Source organism: Thalassophryne amazonica, chromosome 2 (genome assembly GCF_902500255.1).
Source record: "Thalassophryne amazonica chromosome 2, fThaAma1.1, whole genome shotgun sequence".
NCBI lineage: Eukaryota > Metazoa > Chordata > Actinopteri > Batrachoidiformes > Batrachoididae > Thalassophryne > Thalassophryne amazonica.
The window spans coordinates 56938336-56959259 of record NC_047104.1 but is presented as its reverse complement, the minus strand read 5'-3'; the positions used below and the strand labels follow the sequence as shown (position 1 = coordinate 56959259).

Below are 20924 nucleotides of genomic sequence, written 5' to 3'. Positions count from 1 at the left end.
TGTCGAATTGAACAAATTCAGGGTTATTTTTCTACATAGTCTCCCTGTAACTCCACACACTTCTTCCAGTGGTGCTTGAGTGCTTTGATTCCCTTGGCATAGAAGCTTTCATCTTGAGAGTCAAAATAGTCCTCAGCGGCAGCCATCACCTCATCATTGCTCCGATAGTGCTTCCCAGCCAAGTTTTTTTTTCAGGTTTGGGAACAGATGAAAGTCTGAGGGTGCCAAGTCAGGGATTATGGTGGGTGATCTACCAGTTCGAATCCACACTCGTGGATAGTGGCCATGGCCACTGTTGACTTGTGAGCTGGGGCATTGTCTTGATGGAACAGCACCCCTTTCGTCAGCTTTCCTGGTCACTTCTTTTTGATAGCCTCGCGTAACTGTCTCAGTAGGTTAGAATAGTACTGTCCATTTATGGTTTGTCCCTTTTCAAGACAATCCACGAACACAATGCCCTTGTCATCCCAGAAAACTGAAACCATGACCTTCCCCGCAGACAAAATGACCTTGGCCTTCTTTGGAGGTGGTGACCTTGGGTGTTTCCACTGCATTGAAGTGGTGAACTCAGCACTCATCCTGGGTAAGAAAACATTCCATGTAATTGGCTGGATCCTCTTCAAATTGTGCCAAGTTTGCCTTTGACATGACTAGCCTGGTGCGTTTCTGATCAGACGTCAGACGACGTGGCACCCACCGAGCTGACACCTTTGACATTCCAAGTTCTTCATGCAGAATGTGTTCAATTCTCTCACGGGATATTCCCACAGCATCTGCTAGCTGATTAATCGTCGATCGTCTGTTGTCCATCACCATTTCATGAACAAGGTCAATGTTTTTCTGGGTTGTGGCTGTTGCAGGCCGCCCAGACCTTGGGTCATCTTCAAGGCTCTCTCTGCCCCTCTTAAATTCAGCTGCCCACTTCTGCACTGTAGATATGGAGGGAGCTTCATCCCCTAATGTAGCAACCATATCCGCATGAATGTAACCCCTTCTTATGCAGGTACTTAATCACACCGCAATGCCAGATTTTGTCCATTTGTGCCATTTCCCTCTACCACGAACATTCAAACTTGGCTATGAACCACAAACTACCTCACAACCTGGAAGAAAATAACACAGTTAGTCATCAGAAGAGCTGAACTTAATGCATGCCAAGTTTTATTGAAATGGCATTTCTCCTTCTTGGTGAGCCTTAGAACTTTTCAGCCTACCCTGGTATTTACATTTTACACAACATCCCAACTTCAATGAAATTGGGGTTGTACTGTAAATACAATTAAATGGTATGTATCTTTCTATGTTTCTGCATTCACATCTGAAAGTTTGGGTTGTGATAGATCCAGGTGAGGAGCAGTATTCCTCTTATTTGGGGCCATGTCACATGTTTTTAACAAGCACACTGGCCATAACATAACAAAGACAGAGGTGCCAATCAAAATAAGTGAGCAACTCTAACTATTTTGGGGGGTTATCAGCTTTCCTGTGGGGTTAGAGGATGTGTCCAAGTATCCTGCCCTAATCCTGGAACTCCTGGAAAGGAACTGGACAGAGACTGAGTTGGCCAATGTCCTTCGAGAAAACTTCCTGCGAGTGTTTGAAGAGGTGGAAAAGGTGAGCCAACATATTTTCAGTCAGATAGCCTTCAGTAGTGGAGAAAACATAAAAAAGGAAATTTGTAGCATGTAGTTTTAATGTCTGTCTGTCTCACTGGTCTTGAGTTTTTTGTTTATTTGTTACTTTAATCATTATAAACTGATCCTTGTTAAACTGACTGAACCATAATTAGCATACACAGAGTGGTTTCTTTGTGCTCTTCAATCAAGTGACCTTTATTAAGTGAAACAACAGCTTCCCTCCCTCATTTGCCTATATGTTGCACAGGTCAGTCATCATTTGAGAAGTACTCTACCTAGTGAAGTCCATATCCCGTTGGAGGAAGTGCAGAACCCCTGCAGGCTGGTCTTCAGACCTCCTGGCCAGAAACTGCAGAACTCATCTAATGTCCAACATGGTCCTCAAGGTCCTACCAGCCTGCTGATCTCAGCCATACTCATGCTGATTTTTCATCAAATGACACATCAGTGAAAACAGCAGAATTTAGGGACTTAAATCAATTACATTGTCTATAATATAGTAATAATATAATATACTATATTATTTAATATAAAATTTTATTTTTATTTCCAAATGTATTATTGGCTTTTTAATTTGTCCATGAGCCAACTGGCATCGCTACAAAACAGGAGTACTGAATGAAAAAATATGCATACTTTTAAATAAAATTACAGATGATGCAGTTAAATTAAGTCATATGTTTCCACTTTTTTTATCTGAAAGGTGATATACAGCAAACTAGTCAACTTGTATTGTTTTAAAATGAAAAGTACTCCTGAATTTATGTTATTCTCACCAGTTCTGAGCAGTGATGGCCAAATTAAACTTCATGAAGCATTTGCTGTTTTTTTTTTTTGTTTGTTTTTATTTCCTCTTGATTTTGTTTTTGTTTTTGTCTGAGCACACTAGATGTGGTGGTCTCTTCAAAATAAAAGTGTTCAAAGTATATTGTATTTCTATGTTTTTGGAACCCTTTTGTGAAAAGATATTATTACCTTCTGATGGTTGAGACAAAAAAAAAATCAAATGCTTCATGAAGCCTCATTTAGCCATCACTGGAGCTAATGCTGCACTTTCAATCATTTTAAGATGCTAACTCTTTAACAGTGTTATCTGGATGCTTGGAATTTTTGGCTTGTTTTTAATTTGGCAAAAAAAATTCATAGATGTAAAATACAAATACAAATAATCAGATAAGATTACATCTCCTTGCTGTCTCTTTGTTTCAAGGCTAAATTCATATAAAAATCCTATCCACAGAGTTTGTGTGGATGTGTGACCATGTTATATGAGTTTTACAACATAACCCTGTGAAACAATCAGAAAATAATAATTTTCATCTCCAATTTAGTAGATTTCTCTGCAGAAATGGTCTTTCTGTGTCAATGACAACTACACCTGCTCCTAATCCATCACCAATTCATCATCCACGAACAATCCAGCAGATGTCTGACACATGTATGGATATTACATGGGGAAAACTAAGTTGATATTTGGATTGATATGTTGCATTAAAGCAAAGCAAATTTTAATTGGTTTGTCCTGATTATATTTTATGTACTAAAAACCTAGAAGGTTTGACTCCTTTCTCTATTAAATCACTGCAGGTATCTACCTCATCTTTTTCAACGCTTTGGAATACCTATTACACATAGACACTAAATGCATGGGTCATTTAGTCAACACTTAATTCACACTGGTTTAACCCCCACCTCCACCCCCCAGCCTCTTAAAAAATACACACATAAAAGCATACAAAAATAAAGTGGACATCTTATACAGATGAGATCATTTCATCTTGGAGATCCCTTTTTATATGTGCACAGAAAAATGTAATGGTTTGTCTTTGTCTACAAACAGTGTATCTGGGACATCACCTCATCTGCTGAGTATAAATTGAACCATGTAAAGCTGTTCATACAGTTTTTTCCTTTCCAAAACATATTTTCAAAGAAAAATCATAAATTACAACCCTTATAAAACTTGCTAATTCATTGCATCTACATTTACACCATTGACAGTGACTTTATTAATTCACTGGCAAATTGTCAAACAAATAAATAAATAAATATGATTTGTTTCTTCTATAAATGGGATGTTGTATGGTTAGAATCTGGTATATTATTATGGCTGTTGAACAAAAATGTGTTGTTGTTTTTTTTTTCTTTATCTCATGTTAGTTCAGACAAGCCACAAAGTCAAGCTCAGCCCAAATCAACTGACAGCTAAGTCGGCTTATTCATACACTTTCATTTGGCACACCCCAACGCCTCCTGTTTTTGTCTGTTGTCCAGTTCACTCATTGTCATTTTGTTGTCATTGATACGTGCCCTGTTCTGTTCCTCATGCTTGGGGTCTTTGCTGCTGTTCTCCCTTTCCATGTAGGCATGTGGAGGAGCAGGGAGGTCAGAGAACCGAACCATATCACTAAATGTAACTTTTTGCAGTGAAAAAGTTATTTATTATTATTATTTTTTTTTTAACTAAAGTGGTTTTGTCTGATCTGAGGAGGTACTTCTGATCTACAGACAGAAAAAAATACTAATCAAATTTGAATTGGGCACTTTGACACACAGTTATTGATGTGCGTGGGGAACAGTAATGCTGCTTTATGCAACAGCAGCTTTCATTTGTAAAGAACAGCAAAAATCATAGATGTACATGTGCACTAATGTGGTGCAGTATTCTATAAAAGTAAAAAAAAAGTGTGCCTGGCATGAAAAAAAAAATATCTTCAGTATCAGGTGTCTGCTCAGAACCGTCAGGTGTACACCGCTCGTGTCCAGGGTTGGAATGCATTCTGAAGATTGTGAAGCTTTGACACAGCAGCAACTAAATGGTCACGAGTAGATCGTGATGACCTCCCGACCTCCGCCTCTCACCAAAAGCACTCGTTCCAAACCTTCAGTCAGCACCTCGAGAAACTCCATGTCTGACAGAAATGTTAAGGAAGCATAGTTGATCTCAGAGCAGGGATTATATAAATTAGTGATCACTCATTATACCTTTGTGTAAATTACAAACAAGTAACTAGCAAAGCAAAAGTGTGTTAGTTACCAAATTATGACATGATTAGCCCAAATTGTTTGCACGGATGGTGAAATATGTGATATTTGTGATCACCAGTGACTGTAAAGATATGTGAATTTCAGATTTATTAACAAAAATGACCCCAGCTCCCCCTCCTCCCCAGCAAAAAACAAAAAGCATACAGATGAAATAATAAATATAATGCAATGCTCTCGGCCATATAAGCATGTAAGTAAGTCCCTTCAGCTGCTCCCTTGTTTGCACTCGGGGTCGCCACAGCAAATCCAAGGTGGATCTGCATGGTGAATTGGCACAGGTTTTACGCCAAATGCCCTTCCTGACGCAACTCCACATTACATGGAGAAATGTGGCAGGGGTGGGATTTGAACCCGGAACCTTCTGCACTGAAACCAAGCGCATTAACGACTTGGCCACCACCTCTGCAGGCAATTAATGAAAGCATTTATAGAAAGAATGTGACCTTTTGACCCCTTAAAATAGGTCAAGGTTAGCTATCTTTGAACTTGTCAAAGGTCTGTGTCCCAAGAATGCTCCTTGTGAATTTAAAGACTCTGGCAATAATAGGACTGGACTTACGCTGAACACAGGCAGACACACAGATGGACGGATGAACACAAAGTCTTTGCAATACCCGATGGCCATATTTTGGCCTCGGGTAAAAATATAAATAATGTGTAAATATATTTTTACAAACACAAATACATATATGTACCAGTACAATATATACACACAAATAAATTCATGTACAATATAAATAAAATACTATATCATCTAATAGTAATGTCATCTTTCATGAATTTTAAATCTTGCCTGTTAATTCAGATTCCACAATATGGAATCTCCTGTTCTTGTTGCAGTTTTTTTTATGTCTTACTCAAAGAAATACAAACCCAAATTTTTTTCTTCAGATTGATATGTCTGATTCTCACACATCTTTGTTATTTACCTTCCCATTGCTTGGCCATAATCGAGCATTATGTGTCCCCTTAATGAGGATGATTATTTGATATCTATGAATATTCTGAAGACACTGTACATCTAATGCAGTATGGCCAACTTTAAACAAAAGCTAATGCTTGATGACATGAATAAAGGATACAGTTCTCGTCTCCGTCTATGTTCCGAGGAGGCCCAGGCATGTTGAGCAGTACTAATCGAGCATCGTGGGACTTGTTGACGATTACTTCATTCAGTTTTACAGCAGTGTGCATTCGCCGCACATTGGACTGATCTCTGAGAAGCACCAAGAGAATAAACTCAGCTTCGGCAAGTTCAGACAGATAAAAATTAGATTTTGAAGTGTATTTCTAAGAGACAAACAGATGATGGACAAAGAAGTCCAGAGACTGACAGCTAGATTTTACTGCTTAAAGGAGAATGTGAGAACAAGATCTTAGCGCCTTGATTAAGAGACTGACGGTTTGAGACTGATGAGCTCTCTGAAGTTCTCCGGTGCATTGTTCTTGTTTCTTTTCTCAGCCTCACACTTCTCCCGAGTCCAAGTCATCTGAACCTTCTCTGGAGGAATCTCCAACACCTCCTCATCTTCATCTGAGTACAGACTGCCCATACGCACCAAGGAGTGCCTGTCCTTCACTAGCTGGGCCTACAGGAGCATTTGGAGCAATGACAAAACCAATTCCAAACATAAAACACAACCAAATCTCACAGTTATGAGTGAAAAGTTAATATCATCACAAAATCAAATGTAATTCTCTCTGTCTTCTTTCTGCAGTGGACAGCCTCATTTGCCTCAACATTTGGGAACCTCTGCTCCATCATTAAGGTCCGCTCATAGGGTGTATGCTGAGATGTCGCTGTCATGCTGAAATGCCATTGAGAAACATTAGCGTTAAATGGCAACATATCAGTTTCATACAACAGTATCATCATAAAAGTAAGCAATTAAAGTGTTTGTAATTTTTCAGGTGATATATGAATTCAGAATGCAAGTTTGGAATTCAGCTTACTTTGTATTATCATATACTAAAGTTTCAGAGAGTGAGTTACACCCTGTTCACACGGCACAAATGAAGGACACCGAAGCCAAAACGAAACAAGAAATCTGGACTTACATCGACTTTGGCAGACATCATTTAACTGTCGTCCAGCTTGTTCCTGTAGCTGACGCTTCGTCAGAATTTCAAACTGTTGTCATGATAGTGTGACGAAATGCGCCTCATTTTCGTCATGGCAGCACAAATTCATTCTAATTCATTCCGTGATGGCTGCACGAAATTAAAAGTGAAGCGGAGGGGTCAGGTGGCTATGGTTAGGGTGGGGGGAAAGAGTAAGATTAGGTTATGTTTAAGGTTAGGGGTCGGGAGTAGGAAGTAGGGTTAGGAATAGTGAGTTTAAAAAAACCCTGTCACGAAATTGACTCATTTCGTCACGGGACCACGAAAAAAAAATGTGAGACTGGGCTGCGTCTTACACAAACACTGACCATATCTGAACGGATCATAACTAAAGCTGTATGTGACCCGTCCATGTGTGGGATGAAAAGCAACATAATCAATACAGAAACAATAGTGGCAAGAACGTTTTATCAACTACATAACTATTTATGCACGTTCCAGCCGTCTCTGGCTGGAGAGGCTGTGTGCACACACACAATGGCTGTACGCAACAAACGGCTGTGCGCATGTTCGCATGCTGTCTGTGGCTGGAAGGTGCGTGTTTGTTGTGAAGACAAACCTGTTGTCACCCGCCAGCCAGACAACCAAATCTCATTTCTGCAGGTGCTGTAGAGAGCGCATGTTGGCTGCAGAAATGATCACAGGGTGGCACTATGTTTGATATCTGCTGTGAAGCTACGTCATCATGAATGTTTTGTTTTGATTTTGTTTAAAGCGGCAAGGTCGCCATTCACTTTGTTTTTGTTTTGTTAGTTTCAGTTTTGTTTTGTTCTTTTATGTGCTCTGGACTTGAAGGCTTTTCGGTGATGGGAGAAGTGCAGGTACATTCGTCCACTTTTTCTAGACGATTTTGTGACTTTGTGAGTTTTTTCCTTCATTCAGCGATCGCCATGTGCCCATGACCGGGCCCTTAGTCGAGGGATAAGAGGTTTTCTTTCTCACCATCTCCACCACCTCCACTTCAGCCTCTATTCTCAGCTGGTAAAGGAATGTGGCCAGATCTTTCTTCATCTGGATGCTGTTGTCATCCATCTGGGCGACAGTAAAGATGCGCATCTTACATTTCCGCCAAACCTGAAATGAAAATAAGCAATTAATGACATTATTGTTTCTTAATAGTAAATAATAGATCAATTGTAACAATTTTATTTCATCCTTCTTGAAATTATGAATTTAAGCAAATATTTCATAAATATGCACAAGGAAGTAAAAAAATATTAATAGTGACTAAAATAAATGAATAACAATAATAAATTAGAGTAATTGCTTTTATATTCACAAAATTAAATTATTTAATTTTAGATACTGTCTATTATTTACTTTATCTATATTCAAGTGTTTATTGTTTATTCATTATGTATCCAAGTTTAAAAACTTAATTAAATTGAAATGTGTGGTGAAGTCTAACATCCTAAGGAAATTGAGCATGCACTTGACCCTATGCAGTTTGCTGACTGGTCTCACAGTGGAGTAGAGGACACCAAAGCCACTTCTACGTACTTTTTAGACATTTGGATAAAAATGGGTCCCATGCCAGATTTTTCTTTGTTAAGATTTCCTTTGCTTTCAACACATTTAAACCTTGTATTTTAACCAACAGGCTGCTAGAACAGTTTGAGTCTCAGCTTTTTAGCCAAAAGGATGCAAAGAGTGATTGAAAATGGAAGTCTATCTGATCAAGTTTGCTCCTTCAACTGGCTCCACACAAGGATGTGTGCTTTCCACCGCTACTAAGCATCATCTAAACCAGGGGTGGCCAACTTCAGTCCTCGAGAGCCACCTTCCTGACCTCTTAGTTGTCTCCCTGCTCCAACACACCTGAATCCAATGAAAGACTTGTTAGCAGACTTTTAATGAGCTTTCATTGGATTCAGGTGTGTTGGAGCAGGGAGACAACTAAGAGTGTCAGGAAGGTGGCTCTCGAGGACCGAACTTGGCCACCCCTGATCTAAACCATATGTGTCTGAGGCACGTAGGAAAATAGGACCATCATTAAGTATGTCAGGTCATTGTTAGCATGCTTGATGGTAATGAAACTGGCCATGGTCCAGTCATCAGTGACTATCAAGTGGTGTGAGGAGTCCCACCTTCTGCTCAATATATCCAAGACCAAAGATGTTCACTGATATTAGAAAAAAGGCATATGCAGGATGTCCATCCATTCATTTTCTATATCCATTTACTCCAGTTAAGGGTCACGGGGGGTGGGGGGGGGGCTGGATCCTATTCCCTATTCCAGCAGTCAAAGTACACCCTGGCCAGGATGCCAGTCTGTTACAAGGCCACATGTAGACAGACAAGCACATTCACACCCACAGTCATTCTAAAGTTTTCACTTCATCTAACCTACATGTTTTTGGATGTGGGATGAATCCAAAGCACCCGGAGAGGAGGAGGACAGCAGGAGGTGATGGGGAGGTGATGGTAGTGGTTAAACGTTTGGCTTCAGACTACAAGATCCTTGGTTCAAACCGCAGCCTGACCAGAAACTCACTAAGGGCCTTGGGGCAAGGTGTTGTGAAAGTGTCGTGACACGGACCCACAACAGGGGGGCGTTAATGAACGGACAATGGATAAGCTAAAAAGTAACAATTTAATGTTGTGAATCGCACAACGAAGTACAGACAATAACAATATGGTGGAATGTCAATTATACACAAGGTGACGTGTGGGCAGGCTCAATGATAGAAGACGTCTGGCGAGAGAAGAGTCCGGATCCCACACAGCTTCCACCACCAACGGATCTGAAGAACACCGGAGCCGCCAGCCCTGCGCCCCAGTGGCCACTGTCTTCAGCAGTCAGACCCGGTACTGCTGGCAGAGAACAGAGACAGTACTGATGAGTGTGAGTTCGCACACTCAGTAATCCCACAGTCAGTGTTTAGTTATGAGGGAGCACCTCCACCTCCAATCACACACTTGTGCAGCTCCTGTTTAACCACTTATCTGGTTTGGGGTGTGAGGCGAAGCCGTCGCTGATCACACCAAACGCCAATCCCACAGATAAGGACACACCACAGGAAACGGCTGCAAAGAAGTTCAGGTTGTTACTTGTAAGTCAGCAGAGAAGTTACCTGATTGGTAGCTGATTTCTCGGCGGGGAGGTGGAGTTGCAGTCCGGCCTTTATGGTGGTGGTGATGTGTAGTGGATGAGTGACAGCTGGTACGGATGATGAGTGACAGCTGTCACTCCCTGTCGCTCCGACGCCCTCTCGTGCTTGAAGCCCGCACTTCAAGCAGGGCGCCATCTTGTGGTGGTGGGCCAGCAGTACCTCCTCTTCAGCGGCCCACACAACACAAGGTCCTTAATCCCCAAGTTGCTCCCGGTGTGTAGTGAGCGCCTTGTATAGCAGCACCCTGACGTAGTACAGCAGATAACTGTAAGAATTGTTCAAATCCAGTCACAAGCACCAAAATTTGACTGTGTATACCTTTTGGTACATATTGTAGAAAAATAACTTTGGAATTTTCAATAGGGGGCCAATAGGGGTCAATTGAAGAATTGCACAGGGTCAAAATTAAAAAATGTTCCAATCATATTGAAAGTGATACCACATTATGTATCTGATGACAATGATTGCAAAAATGTATAGTTTGGACTATCTATGACTGAATGTTCTGGAGTTATGGGGTAAAAACAGCAAGAAAAGGGGCAAAAGTTAAAGTTGCTCCAGTTTTGGTAAAATGTGGTGCAAATTATTGGTTGAACTAATAGGAATAACAAATGGAATAGTTCTGACTGTGTTGAATGTTTGGTCTGCAAAGTAAAGGTCAAACAATGTCGACGTCCATAGGATTCTGTGACATGTGACATCTGTTACCCCATAACATGATAACTAAGCATGACACATGGTGCAAACTATTCCTTTTTAAAATCCTACTTACTCAACCAATAATATGAATCATGTTTTACCATAATTGGAGCAACTTTAACTTTTGACCCCTGTACAAACCGAAAGTGACCTTTGTCGCCATGCTTGCTGTTTTTACCCCATAACTCCAGAACATTCAGTCACAGATAGTCCAAACTATACCTTTTGGAATCTTTGTGTTCAGACACATAATGTGGTATAGCTTTCAATATTATCAGAACATTTTTTTTACCACTATGCAGTTCTTCAATTGACCCCTACTTGGCCCCCTATTGAAAATTCAAATGGCTAACTTTATCTTTCTAAAATATATACCAAAAGGTGTACACAGTCAAAGTTTTGTGCTTGTAACCAGATGTGCAGGATTCCTCTGCAAATATTCTGTTATCTACTGCACTAATGTTTGGTGTGTTTATGTGAATTCTACACATATGCATTCTACACATGAGGAGTATGTTTGGCACAAGAGTTTGTGTATCTCGTGTGTTTTTATGCCTAAATGATCATAGGTCAATATACTGTCAATCTCAATAAGGAACTTTTTAAAGAGAATTAATGTTGAATAATCCCTTCAAAAATAATAATACAATAATAATAATAATAATAATAATAATAATAATAATAATAATAATAATAATAATAAAAACAACCCGCATGTCAGCTGTTTATTACTGCTTCATGGACGTGGAATGTCTCCATGACATTTTCACAGGCAACATGATGACGCATATATATATATATATATATATATATATTAGATTCAGATTCTTTTTCACAGTTATATACAACACCAGCTTTTTGTTTTGATTTTAACAGGCTGCATTTATGACTCATGGCTGCCGGTGTACCAAACCTTCTCAGGGCTGCTGCTTTTAACGTGACTACATCAAAATGAACAGTTTTCACTCAAAACAAGTCATCATAACACGACATCATACTTATGTAAACTTTGGAATTAATCTGTGCCTCTGTTCTTAACATTGGCAGCTACGTTCCATTGAAGCGCATGCTGGGACCCTTCCAATAGCTATTTTACTTGTCAGAAACACACAAGTACTCACGAGTACTTTGTTTTTCAGAAGTCTCCATAGCTGCTTGCTGCGAATGCTGTATACTTTGAAACCATCACAGAAATGCACAAAGTAATCCCAGTGGATCATTGGATGTTCACTAACAGTCTAAATCCTTATTGTTATGATTTCAGTGCAACATGTCATTTAACATCTAGTCAGAGTAAGAATACTGAATACCATGTCCAATAGTTCATGCTACCAATCAACCACAAATATTTTGCTGAATAGTATTAACTTGAGATCACCTCTCTAGCCCTACTGGTTGTAGACATATCACAGAAAATGTGTGATTCACAACATGTTTTTTTGTTGACCATGACCTTTGTCCCATCCTCTCAAAAAGTTAATTATCTTGAGATACCTGACCAAGTAATATTCCCACCAAGTTTGGTGAAAATTTGTACAGGAGTTTTTAGATATCTTTTTCACAGGCAGACACACACACACAGCACTGATTACAATACCCTTTGCTGGCACAAAGGGTAATTATTTAATCTCACCTTGTGTTGTTTCAGGAGGAAAGGCAGCAGCATTAGCATTCCCCCATCATGAACGATCCACCACACATCAATATTACCATCTGTGAAGCGTTCATGGTTGCTGGGGTAAAAGGACACGTTTTTGGGTACCATGAGTGCCAGGTGGGCAGCTGTGGTGCAGCGTACTGTGTCTGGATACAAACACAAACATAGAACATTTACCTTTTAAAGGTTTTACCTGATATACTGCGTGTTTGTGCATTTCATAAAAAGTAATTTGTACACTAACCAGGATTATTAACCCTCAAGTGACCAAGCTAATTTACAAAGCAACTAAAATGACCAAATGGGGTTATTTATTATATTTTTTTAAACTGCTCTATTTGTGTGTATCCAGCTATACGTCCTTTATCTGTGACAGCTATTCTGAACTGCTATCATAATTATTGATTTTTTTTATGATAAAATCAAAGCCTGTAATGTTAACAAAAAAACAAACAAACATATATTTCTGGGGTCATAAATGACCCCACATAAGTTTCCATTATCCTCGCTACACCAATGGGACAATTCCTATAAAAAAAAAAAAGAAAAAAAGAAAAAAAACAAAGGAAAGCTGTCGAATAAGTAGGCTGACAAAATCATACCATTACATATTTTATGCCCCGTGCGGCGCTTGCGCCACGAGCCAGGGCATATAGCATCCGGGTTGTCCATCCGTTCGTCCATCAGTCTGTACGTCTGTCTGGCTGTAATTAGTTCGCCGCAACGTAGCTCGGCACCTATTGCTTACAAAAACTTCATATTTGGTGGGTACATGCCTTGGAGGAGTACTTAGCATGGGTTTGATGGCCGGTGACCTTGACCTACTTTTAAAAAATTACCAATAGTTGCATTTGTTCGAAGGCTGCCGACTTTCTATGGTCCTGTTGACCACATCCTCTAAATATAATGTCATTCTCCAATTTTTCCACTGTGTATCCCAGTTTACATCAAACACATGAGGGTTCAACCAAATACCTACCCCACACATGTACATATTACTGCGCTTTACATGGAAAATAGTACTGCGCGCGGCATTTCATGATGAATGTGTCTAGTTCTGATCAAAATTATCACAACAGCACATATAAATATTTGGCTGGGGTCATAAATGACCCCACTCAGGCTTGAAGGTTAACCTGCATAAAATATTCAATATGCATAATAAAGGCTTTTACCGCATGCTTTGAGTCATTGTATTCAAGCCCATTGGCTGTGGGACCTGAGAAGAAATGAGCAGGATGTACAGTGAGGATCTTACTGATGAAGGTCTTCCAGGCACGAGGATCCTCACTCTGTCTCCAGCCGTATGGCCAACCCATGACCACTGTGTTGTGTTTCATACCTCCCAGACCACAGGATTGGATCAGGTGCATGATGCCTTCACGCACCTTCGATGCCACGACAGCCTGACAGAAACCTTTGACTCGCTCAATCTCCATCATGTTCTTGATGGCCTAACGGGGAAAGTAGACAGACTGAGCAATGGCCTGTGATTACATGAAAGTAGCTCCTATTAAAGCCAACAAATTCTGACCAGTAAATTTATACAGTCGCCCCTAAAGTGCAACAGAAATCCCAAAGTTCATTTTGTCTTTCCGTCGCTGACCTGTTCGGCCGCCTGCATCTCTCCGTAGCTGTCCAGGAAATTGCCTTGAATGACAGAACCCACAATGGTCAGGCCCTTTCCTGCCTTTAGCTGTGATGCAAAAGTCAGTAGTCGTGGATATTTTACATGGAGATCCTCGTCCAGTTTGAGCAGTACCAGCAGCTGAGGTCTGCAGAGCACAAGGTCACAGAAGAGATCAAGAGACAAAAAAAAAAGAAAGAAACTAAAACGTGAACTGAATGCATTGTATCTCAGGGAAGACAACAGTCTGGTCTTCACCAGCATGGGTGGCATGGAGACTTAGTGGTTCAGCACTGGTGCCTCACAGCAAGAAGGTCGCTGGATCACTTTCCAGCCCTTCTGTGTGGAATTTGCATGTTCTCTCCATGTCTGCGTGAGTTTCCTCTGGGCAGTCCAGTTTCCTCCCACAATCAAAAACATGCTTATATAGGGTCTCCTCCTTTTTCTGTCCCTGACCAAGGCAGCGTCTCTGCAACTGGAGTTGGTCCCCAGGTGCTGGCAATGGCTGGCCACTGCTCCTAGTGGTTGGATAGTGGTTGGACAGACACCAGATGTCTGCGCAGGGCCAGAAGCATCAGCTTCGATAGTTCACACCCTGGTCACAGCCTGTTCTGACTGCTGCCCTCAGGAAAGAGGTACCGGTCCATCAAGGCCCGCACATCCAGATTCACCAACATGTTCTACCCAAGTGCAATACGGGTATTGAATGCACATTAGCCTACAGTCTGCACTATTCATTGCATTTATTTTATAAGGGTGAATGCAGTGAATAGTGCAGACTTTTATTTATATACACCTACTGGCTCCTTTGTAAATGCATGTATATATTCTTATTTGTCTTTTTATATTTACTTTTTTTACACCCTTGCACTATGGGAGTTGTCTTTTAATTTTGTTGTACTTTGTGTATAATGTCAATAAAAGCATTCTATTCTGTTCTATTCTATTCTATTCTATTCTAATTAGGATGGGTTAAATTTCGCTGTATGTACACAGTAAATCTTGCTGAGTAAAATACACTCTATTGTAGAGTGAAAATCAGCTCTACAGTCTTGTCAAGTCAAGTGTTTCTACTCCAATAACAGTTGATTTAGCACTGTGATAGAGTATATTTAACTCTATTTGGACAAGGGCCAAAAGTTATCCCAGCAGAGTAAATTTTACTCTGCAAAATTTACTATGTATGTATACATACAATGACAATAAAGGCTCTGTTCTATTCTATTAGCACTACTTGGATTTCTGCAGATTAATCCACCTTGTTTATATTTTATTGATGTACTTGCCTTGTTTCATGTTTCCATCAAGACAAGGTATTTTCTGACTCTCCATCAAGGTGGTTTGAGTCATGCTTGGCTCTTGCAAAGCAGGCAGTGTGATTACTGCAATCACCAAAACAATGTGCAGCACTTCACTTTTTCCACATTTTGTTATGTTACAGCCTTATTCCAAAACGGACAAACTCACAGCAGCCCATAATGACAACATAAAAAGTATTTTTTTTAATTTTGCAAATTTATTAAGAATAAAAAAACAAACAAATCACATGTACGGACGTATTCACACCCTTTGGTGAATACTTTGTTGATGCACCTTTGGCCACATTTACAGCCTCAAATCTTCTTGAATGTGATGCCAAAAGCTTGGCGCACCTATTTTTGGGGAGTTTTGTCCATTCCTCTTTGCATCACCTCTCAAGCTCCATCAGGTTCCCTCAATCCTGACTAGTCTCCCAGTTCCTGCCACTGAAAAACATCCCCACAATATGATGCTGCCATCACCATGCTTCACTGTAGGGATGCTGCCTGGTTGCATCCTAACATGACGCCTGGCATTCACACCAAGAGTTTAATCTTTATCTCATCAGAACAGAGAATTTTGTTTCCCATGGTCTGAGAGTCCTTCAGATGCCTTCTGGCAAACTCCAGGTGGGCTGCAATGTGTCTTTTACTAAGTAGTGGCTTCCATCTGGCCACTCTATCATACAGGCCTGATTGGTGGATTGCTGCAGAGATGGTTGTCCATCTAGAAGTTTCTCCTCTCTCCCCAAAGGAATGCTGGAGCTCTGACAGAGTGTCCATTGGGTTCTCTGTCACCTCCCTGACTATTCTCCTGCAATCGCTCAGTTTAGACAGGTAGCCAGCTCTAGGAAGAGTCCTGGTGGATCCAAACTTCTTCCATTTACAGATGATGGAGGCCACTGTGCTCACTGGGACCTTCAAAGCAGCAGAAATGTTTCTGTACACTTCCCCAGATTTCTGCCTTGAGACAATCCTGTCTCAGAAGTCTACAGACAATTCCTTTGACTTCACTCTTGGTTTGTGCTTTGACATGCACCGTCAACTGTGGGATCTTATATGTAGGCAGGTGTGTGTCTTTCCAGATCATGTCTAATCAACAGAATTTACCCCAGGTGGACTCCAATTAAGCTGTAGAAACATCTCAAGGATGATCACTGGAAACAGGATGCACCTGACCTCAATTTTGAGCTTCATGTCCAACGCTGTGAATACTTATGTACACATGATTTCATAGTTTTTGTATTTTTAATAAATTTGCAAAAATCTAAAAAAAAAAACAAAAAAAAAACATTGTTTCACACTATCATTATGGGATATTGTGTGCAGAAGTTTGAGGAGAAAAATGAATATCATCCATTTTGGAAAAAGGCTGTAACATAACAAAATGTGGAAAAAGTGGTCACTCTGAGCAGGTGAAATCAGTTAATCAGTGAAATCACCTGGTGGAGTCAGTGGCTGCAAAGAAAACCTGCACCCTCTTGGCCCTTTCTGGAACAAGTTGCCTACCCCTGGTCTACATGATCCAGTGTCCCCTTGTCCTTGAAACAGGTGGGTAACCAGGAGGGAGGTTGGGGGATAGGAGTGTGTGTGTGTGTGTGTGTGTGTGTGTGTGTGTGTGTGTGTGTGTGTGTGTGTGTGTGTGTGTGTGTGTGTGTGTGTGTGTGTGTGTGTGTGTGTGTGTGTGTGTGTTACATTGATGAATGGGATTCATGCCCCCCTTGCATTTTTTGTGTTAAGCGCATTCTCACATTTTTTTTGTGTTTTTTTTTTTTTTTGGTGATATTGTCAGGAAATGCATCACATTTTCATGGCGGGGTCAAATTACCGTCACTAGTTTTAACCCTAACCACAACCCCAGCCTATTCCAGCAGTAATATGGCAAGATGAACAGGACGCCAATTTATCTCAGGGCCCTATAAAGACAGACAAAGTCATTCATAACCTTACAGTAATTTATTTTCATTTATTTAATTTTATTTTCATTTAATTTATTCCACTTATATAGCGCCAAATCACAACAAAGTTGCCTCAGTGTGTGCTTCACACAAGTAGGGTCTAACTTTACCAACCTCTAGAGCAAGCACACAGGCGACAGTGGTTAAGGAAAAACTCCCTCTGATCAATCAATCAATCAACTTTTTTCTTGTATAGCGCCAAATCACAACAAACAGTTGCCCCAAGGCGCTCCACATTGCAAGGCAAGGCCATACAATAATTATGAAACACAGTCTACGTCTAAAGCAACATAACCAAGGGATGGTCCAGGGTCACCCGATCCAGCCCTAACTATAAGCCTTAGCGAAAAGGAAAGTTTTAAGCCTAATCTTAAAAGTAGAGAGGGTATCTGTCTCCCTGATCTGAATTGGGAGCTGGTTCCACAGGAGAGGAGCCTGAAAGCTGAAGGCTCTGCCTCCCATTCTACTCTTACAAACCCTAGGAACTACAAGTAAGCCCGCAGTCTGAGAGCGAAGCGCTCTAATGGGGTAATATGGTACTACGAGGTCCCTAAGATAAGATGGGACCTGATTATTCAAAACCTTATAAGTAAGAAGAAGAATTTTAAATTCTATTCTAGCATTAACAGGAAGCCAATGAAGGGAGGCCAACACGGGTGAGATATGCTCTCTCCTGCTAGTCCCCGTCAGTACTCTAGCTGCAGCATTCTGAACCAACTGAAGGCTTTTTAGGGAACTTTTAGGACAACCTGATAATAATGAATTACAATAGTCCAGCCTAGAGGAAATAAATGCATGAATTAGTTTTTCAGCATCACTCTGAGACAAGACCTTTCTGATTTTAGAGATATTGCGTAAATGCAAAAAGGCAGTCCTACATATTTGTTTAATATGCGCTTTGAATGACATATCCTGATCAAAAATAACTCCAAGATTTCTCACAGTATTACTAGAGATCAGGGAAATGCCATCCAGAGTAACGATCTGGTTAGACACCATGCTTCTAAGATTTGTGGGGCCAAGTACAATAACTTCAGTTTTATCTGAGTTTAAAAGCAGGAAATTAGAGGTCATCCATGTCTTTATGTCTGTAAGACAATCCTGCAGTTTAGCTAATTGGTGCGTATCCTCTGGCTTCATGGATAGATAAAGCTGGGTATCATCTGCGTAACAATGAAAATTTAAGCAATACCGTCTAATAATACTGCCCAAGGGAAGCATGTATAAAGTGAATAAAATTGGTCCTAGCACAGAACCTTGTGGAACTCCATAATTAACTTTAGTCTGTGAAGAAGATTCCCCATTTACATGAACAAACTGTAATCTATTAGACAAATATGATTCAAACCACCGCAGCGCAATGCCTTTAATACCTATGACATGCTCTAATCTCTGTAATAAAATTTTATGGTCAACAGTATCAAAAGCAGCACTGAGGTCCAACAGAACAAGCACAGAGATAAGTCCACTGTCCGAAGCCATAAGAAGATCATTTGTAACCTTCACTAATGCTGTTTCTGTACTATGATGAATTCTAAAACCTGACTGAAACTCTTCAAATAGACCATTCCTCTGCAGGTGATCAGTTAGCTGTTTTACAACTACCCTCTCAAGAATCTTTGAGAGAAAAGGAAGGTTGGAGATTGGCCTATAATTAGCTAAGATAGCTGGGTCAAGTGATGGCTTTTTAAGTAATGGTTTAATTACTGCCACCTTAAAGGCCTGTGGTACATAACCAACTAACAAAGATAGATTGATCATATTTAAGATTGAAGCATTAAATAATGGTAGGACTTCCTTGAGCAGCCTGGCAGGAATGGGGTCTAATAAGCATGTTGATGGTTTGGATGAAGTAACTAATGAAAATAACTCAGACAGAACAATCGGAGAGAAAGAGTCTAACCAAATACCGGCATCACTGAAAGCAGCCAAAGATAATGATACATCTTTGGGATGGTTATGAGTAATTTTTTCTCTAATAGTCAAAATTTTGTTAGCAAAGAAAGTCATGAAGTCATTACTAGTTAAAGTTAATGGAATACTCAGCTCAATAGAGCTCTGACTCTTTGTCAGCCTGGCTACAGTGCTGAAAAGAAACCTGGGGTTGTTCTTATTTTCTTCAATTAGTGATGAGTAGAAAGATGTCCTAGCTTCACGAAGGGCTTTCTTATAGAGCAACAAGCTCTTTTTCCAGGCTAAGTGAAGATCTTCTAAATTAGTGAGACGCCATTTCCTCTCCAACTTACGGGTTATCTGCTTTAAGCTACGAGTTTGTGAGTTATACCACGGAGTCAGACACTTCTGATTTAAAGCTCTCTTTTTCAGAGGAGCTACAGCATCCAAAGTTGTCTTCAATGAGGATGTAAAACTATTGACAAGATACTCTAACTCCCTTACAGAGTTTAGGTAGCTACTCTGCTCTGTGTTGGTATATGACATTAGAGAACATAAAGAAGGAATCATATCCTTAAACCTAGTTACAGCGCTTTCTGAAAGACTTCTAGTGTAATGAAACTTATTCCCCACTGCAGGGTAGTCCATCAGGGTAAATGTAAATGTTATTAAAAAATGATCAGACAAAAGGGAGTTTTCAGGGAATACTGTTAAGTCTTCTATTTCCATACCATAAGTCAGAACAAGATCTAAAATATGATTAAAGTGGTGGGTGGACTCATTTACTTTTTGAGCAAAGCCGATAGAGTCTAATAATAGATTAAATGCAGTGTTGAGGCTGTCATTCTCAGCATCTGTGTGGATGTTAAAATCGCCCACTATAATTATCTTATCTGAGCTAAGCACTAAGTCAGACAAAAGGTCTGAAAATTCACAGAGAAACTCACAGTAACGACCAGGTGGACGATAGATAATAACAAATAAAACTGTTTTTTGGGACTTCCAATTTGGATGGACAAGACTAAGAGACAAGCTTTCAAATGAATTAAAGCTCTGTCTAGGTTTTTGATTAATTAATAAGCTGGAATGGAAGATTGCTGCTAATCCTCCGCCCCGGCCCGTGCTACGAGCATTCTGACAGTTAGTGTGACTCGGGGGTGTTGACTCATTTAAACTAACATATTCATCCTGCTGTAACCAAGTTTCTGTTAGGCAGAATAAATCAATACGTTGATCAATTATTATATCATTTACCAACAGGGACTTAGAAGAAAGAGACCTAATGTTTAATAGACCACATTTAACTGTTTTAGTCTGTGGTGCAATTGAAGGTGCTATATTATTTTTTCTTTTTGAATTTTTATGCTTAAATAGATTTTTGCTAGTTATTGGTGGTCTGGGAGCAGGCACCGTCTCTACGGGGATGGGGTAATAGGGGGATGGCAGGGGGAGAGAAGCTGCAGAGAGGTGTATAAGACCACAGCTCTGCCTCCTGGTCCCAACGCTAGACAGTCACAGTTTGGAGGATCCCAAAAAATTGGCCAGATTTCTAGAAATGAGAGCTGCTCCCTCTAAAGTGGGATGGATGCCGTCTCTCCTAACAAGACCAGGTTTTCCCCAGAAGCTTTGCCAATTATCAATGAAGCCCACCTCATTTTTTGGACACCACTCAGACAGCCAGCAATTCAAGGAGAACATGCGGCTAAACATGTCACTCCCGGTCTGATTGGGGAGGGGCCCAGAGAAAACAACAGAGTCCGACATTGTTTTTGCAAAGTTACACACCGATTCAATGTTAATTTTAGTGACCTCCGATTGACGTAACCGAGTGTCATTACTGCCGACGTGAATTACAATCTTACCAAATTTACGC

The 20924-nt window shown here is 40.3% G+C and overlaps 2 protein-coding genes across 3 annotated transcripts in view; one reads left to right on the top strand and one right to left on the bottom strand.

Annotated features, from left to right (window-relative positions):
• Nucleotides 1-2732, top strand: part of dpep2 (dipeptidase 2) — a 48240-nt gene extending 45508 nt beyond the window's left edge. For both annotated transcript variants that reach the window (XM_034186369.1, XM_034186377.1), the window contains 2 exons: nucleotides 1479-1614; nucleotides 1885-2732. In XM_034186369.1, coding sequence (XP_034042260.1) covers nucleotides 1479-1614; nucleotides 1885-2088 — 340 coding nt within the window. In that variant the 3' untranslated portion in view covers nucleotides 2089-2732. The remainder of the gene's footprint in view (nucleotides 1-1478; nucleotides 1615-1884) is intronic.
• A 672-nt stretch (nucleotides 2733-3404) lies between these two features.
• slc12a4 (solute carrier family 12 member 4) overlaps nucleotides 3405-20924 on the bottom strand; it is a 90297-nt gene continuing 72777 nt past the window's right edge. The window contains 10 exon segments of the mRNA XM_034186358.1: nucleotides 3405-4549; nucleotides 5768-5901; nucleotides 6087-6274; nucleotides 6381-6434; nucleotides 6436-6465; nucleotides 6467-6493; nucleotides 7749-7880; nucleotides 12252-12421; nucleotides 13534-13729; nucleotides 13882-14050. Coding sequence (XP_034042249.1) covers nucleotides 4458-4549; nucleotides 5768-5901; nucleotides 6087-6274; nucleotides 6381-6434; nucleotides 6436-6465; nucleotides 6467-6493; nucleotides 7749-7880; nucleotides 12252-12421; nucleotides 13534-13729; nucleotides 13882-14050 — 1192 coding nt within the window. The 3' untranslated portion in view covers nucleotides 3405-4457.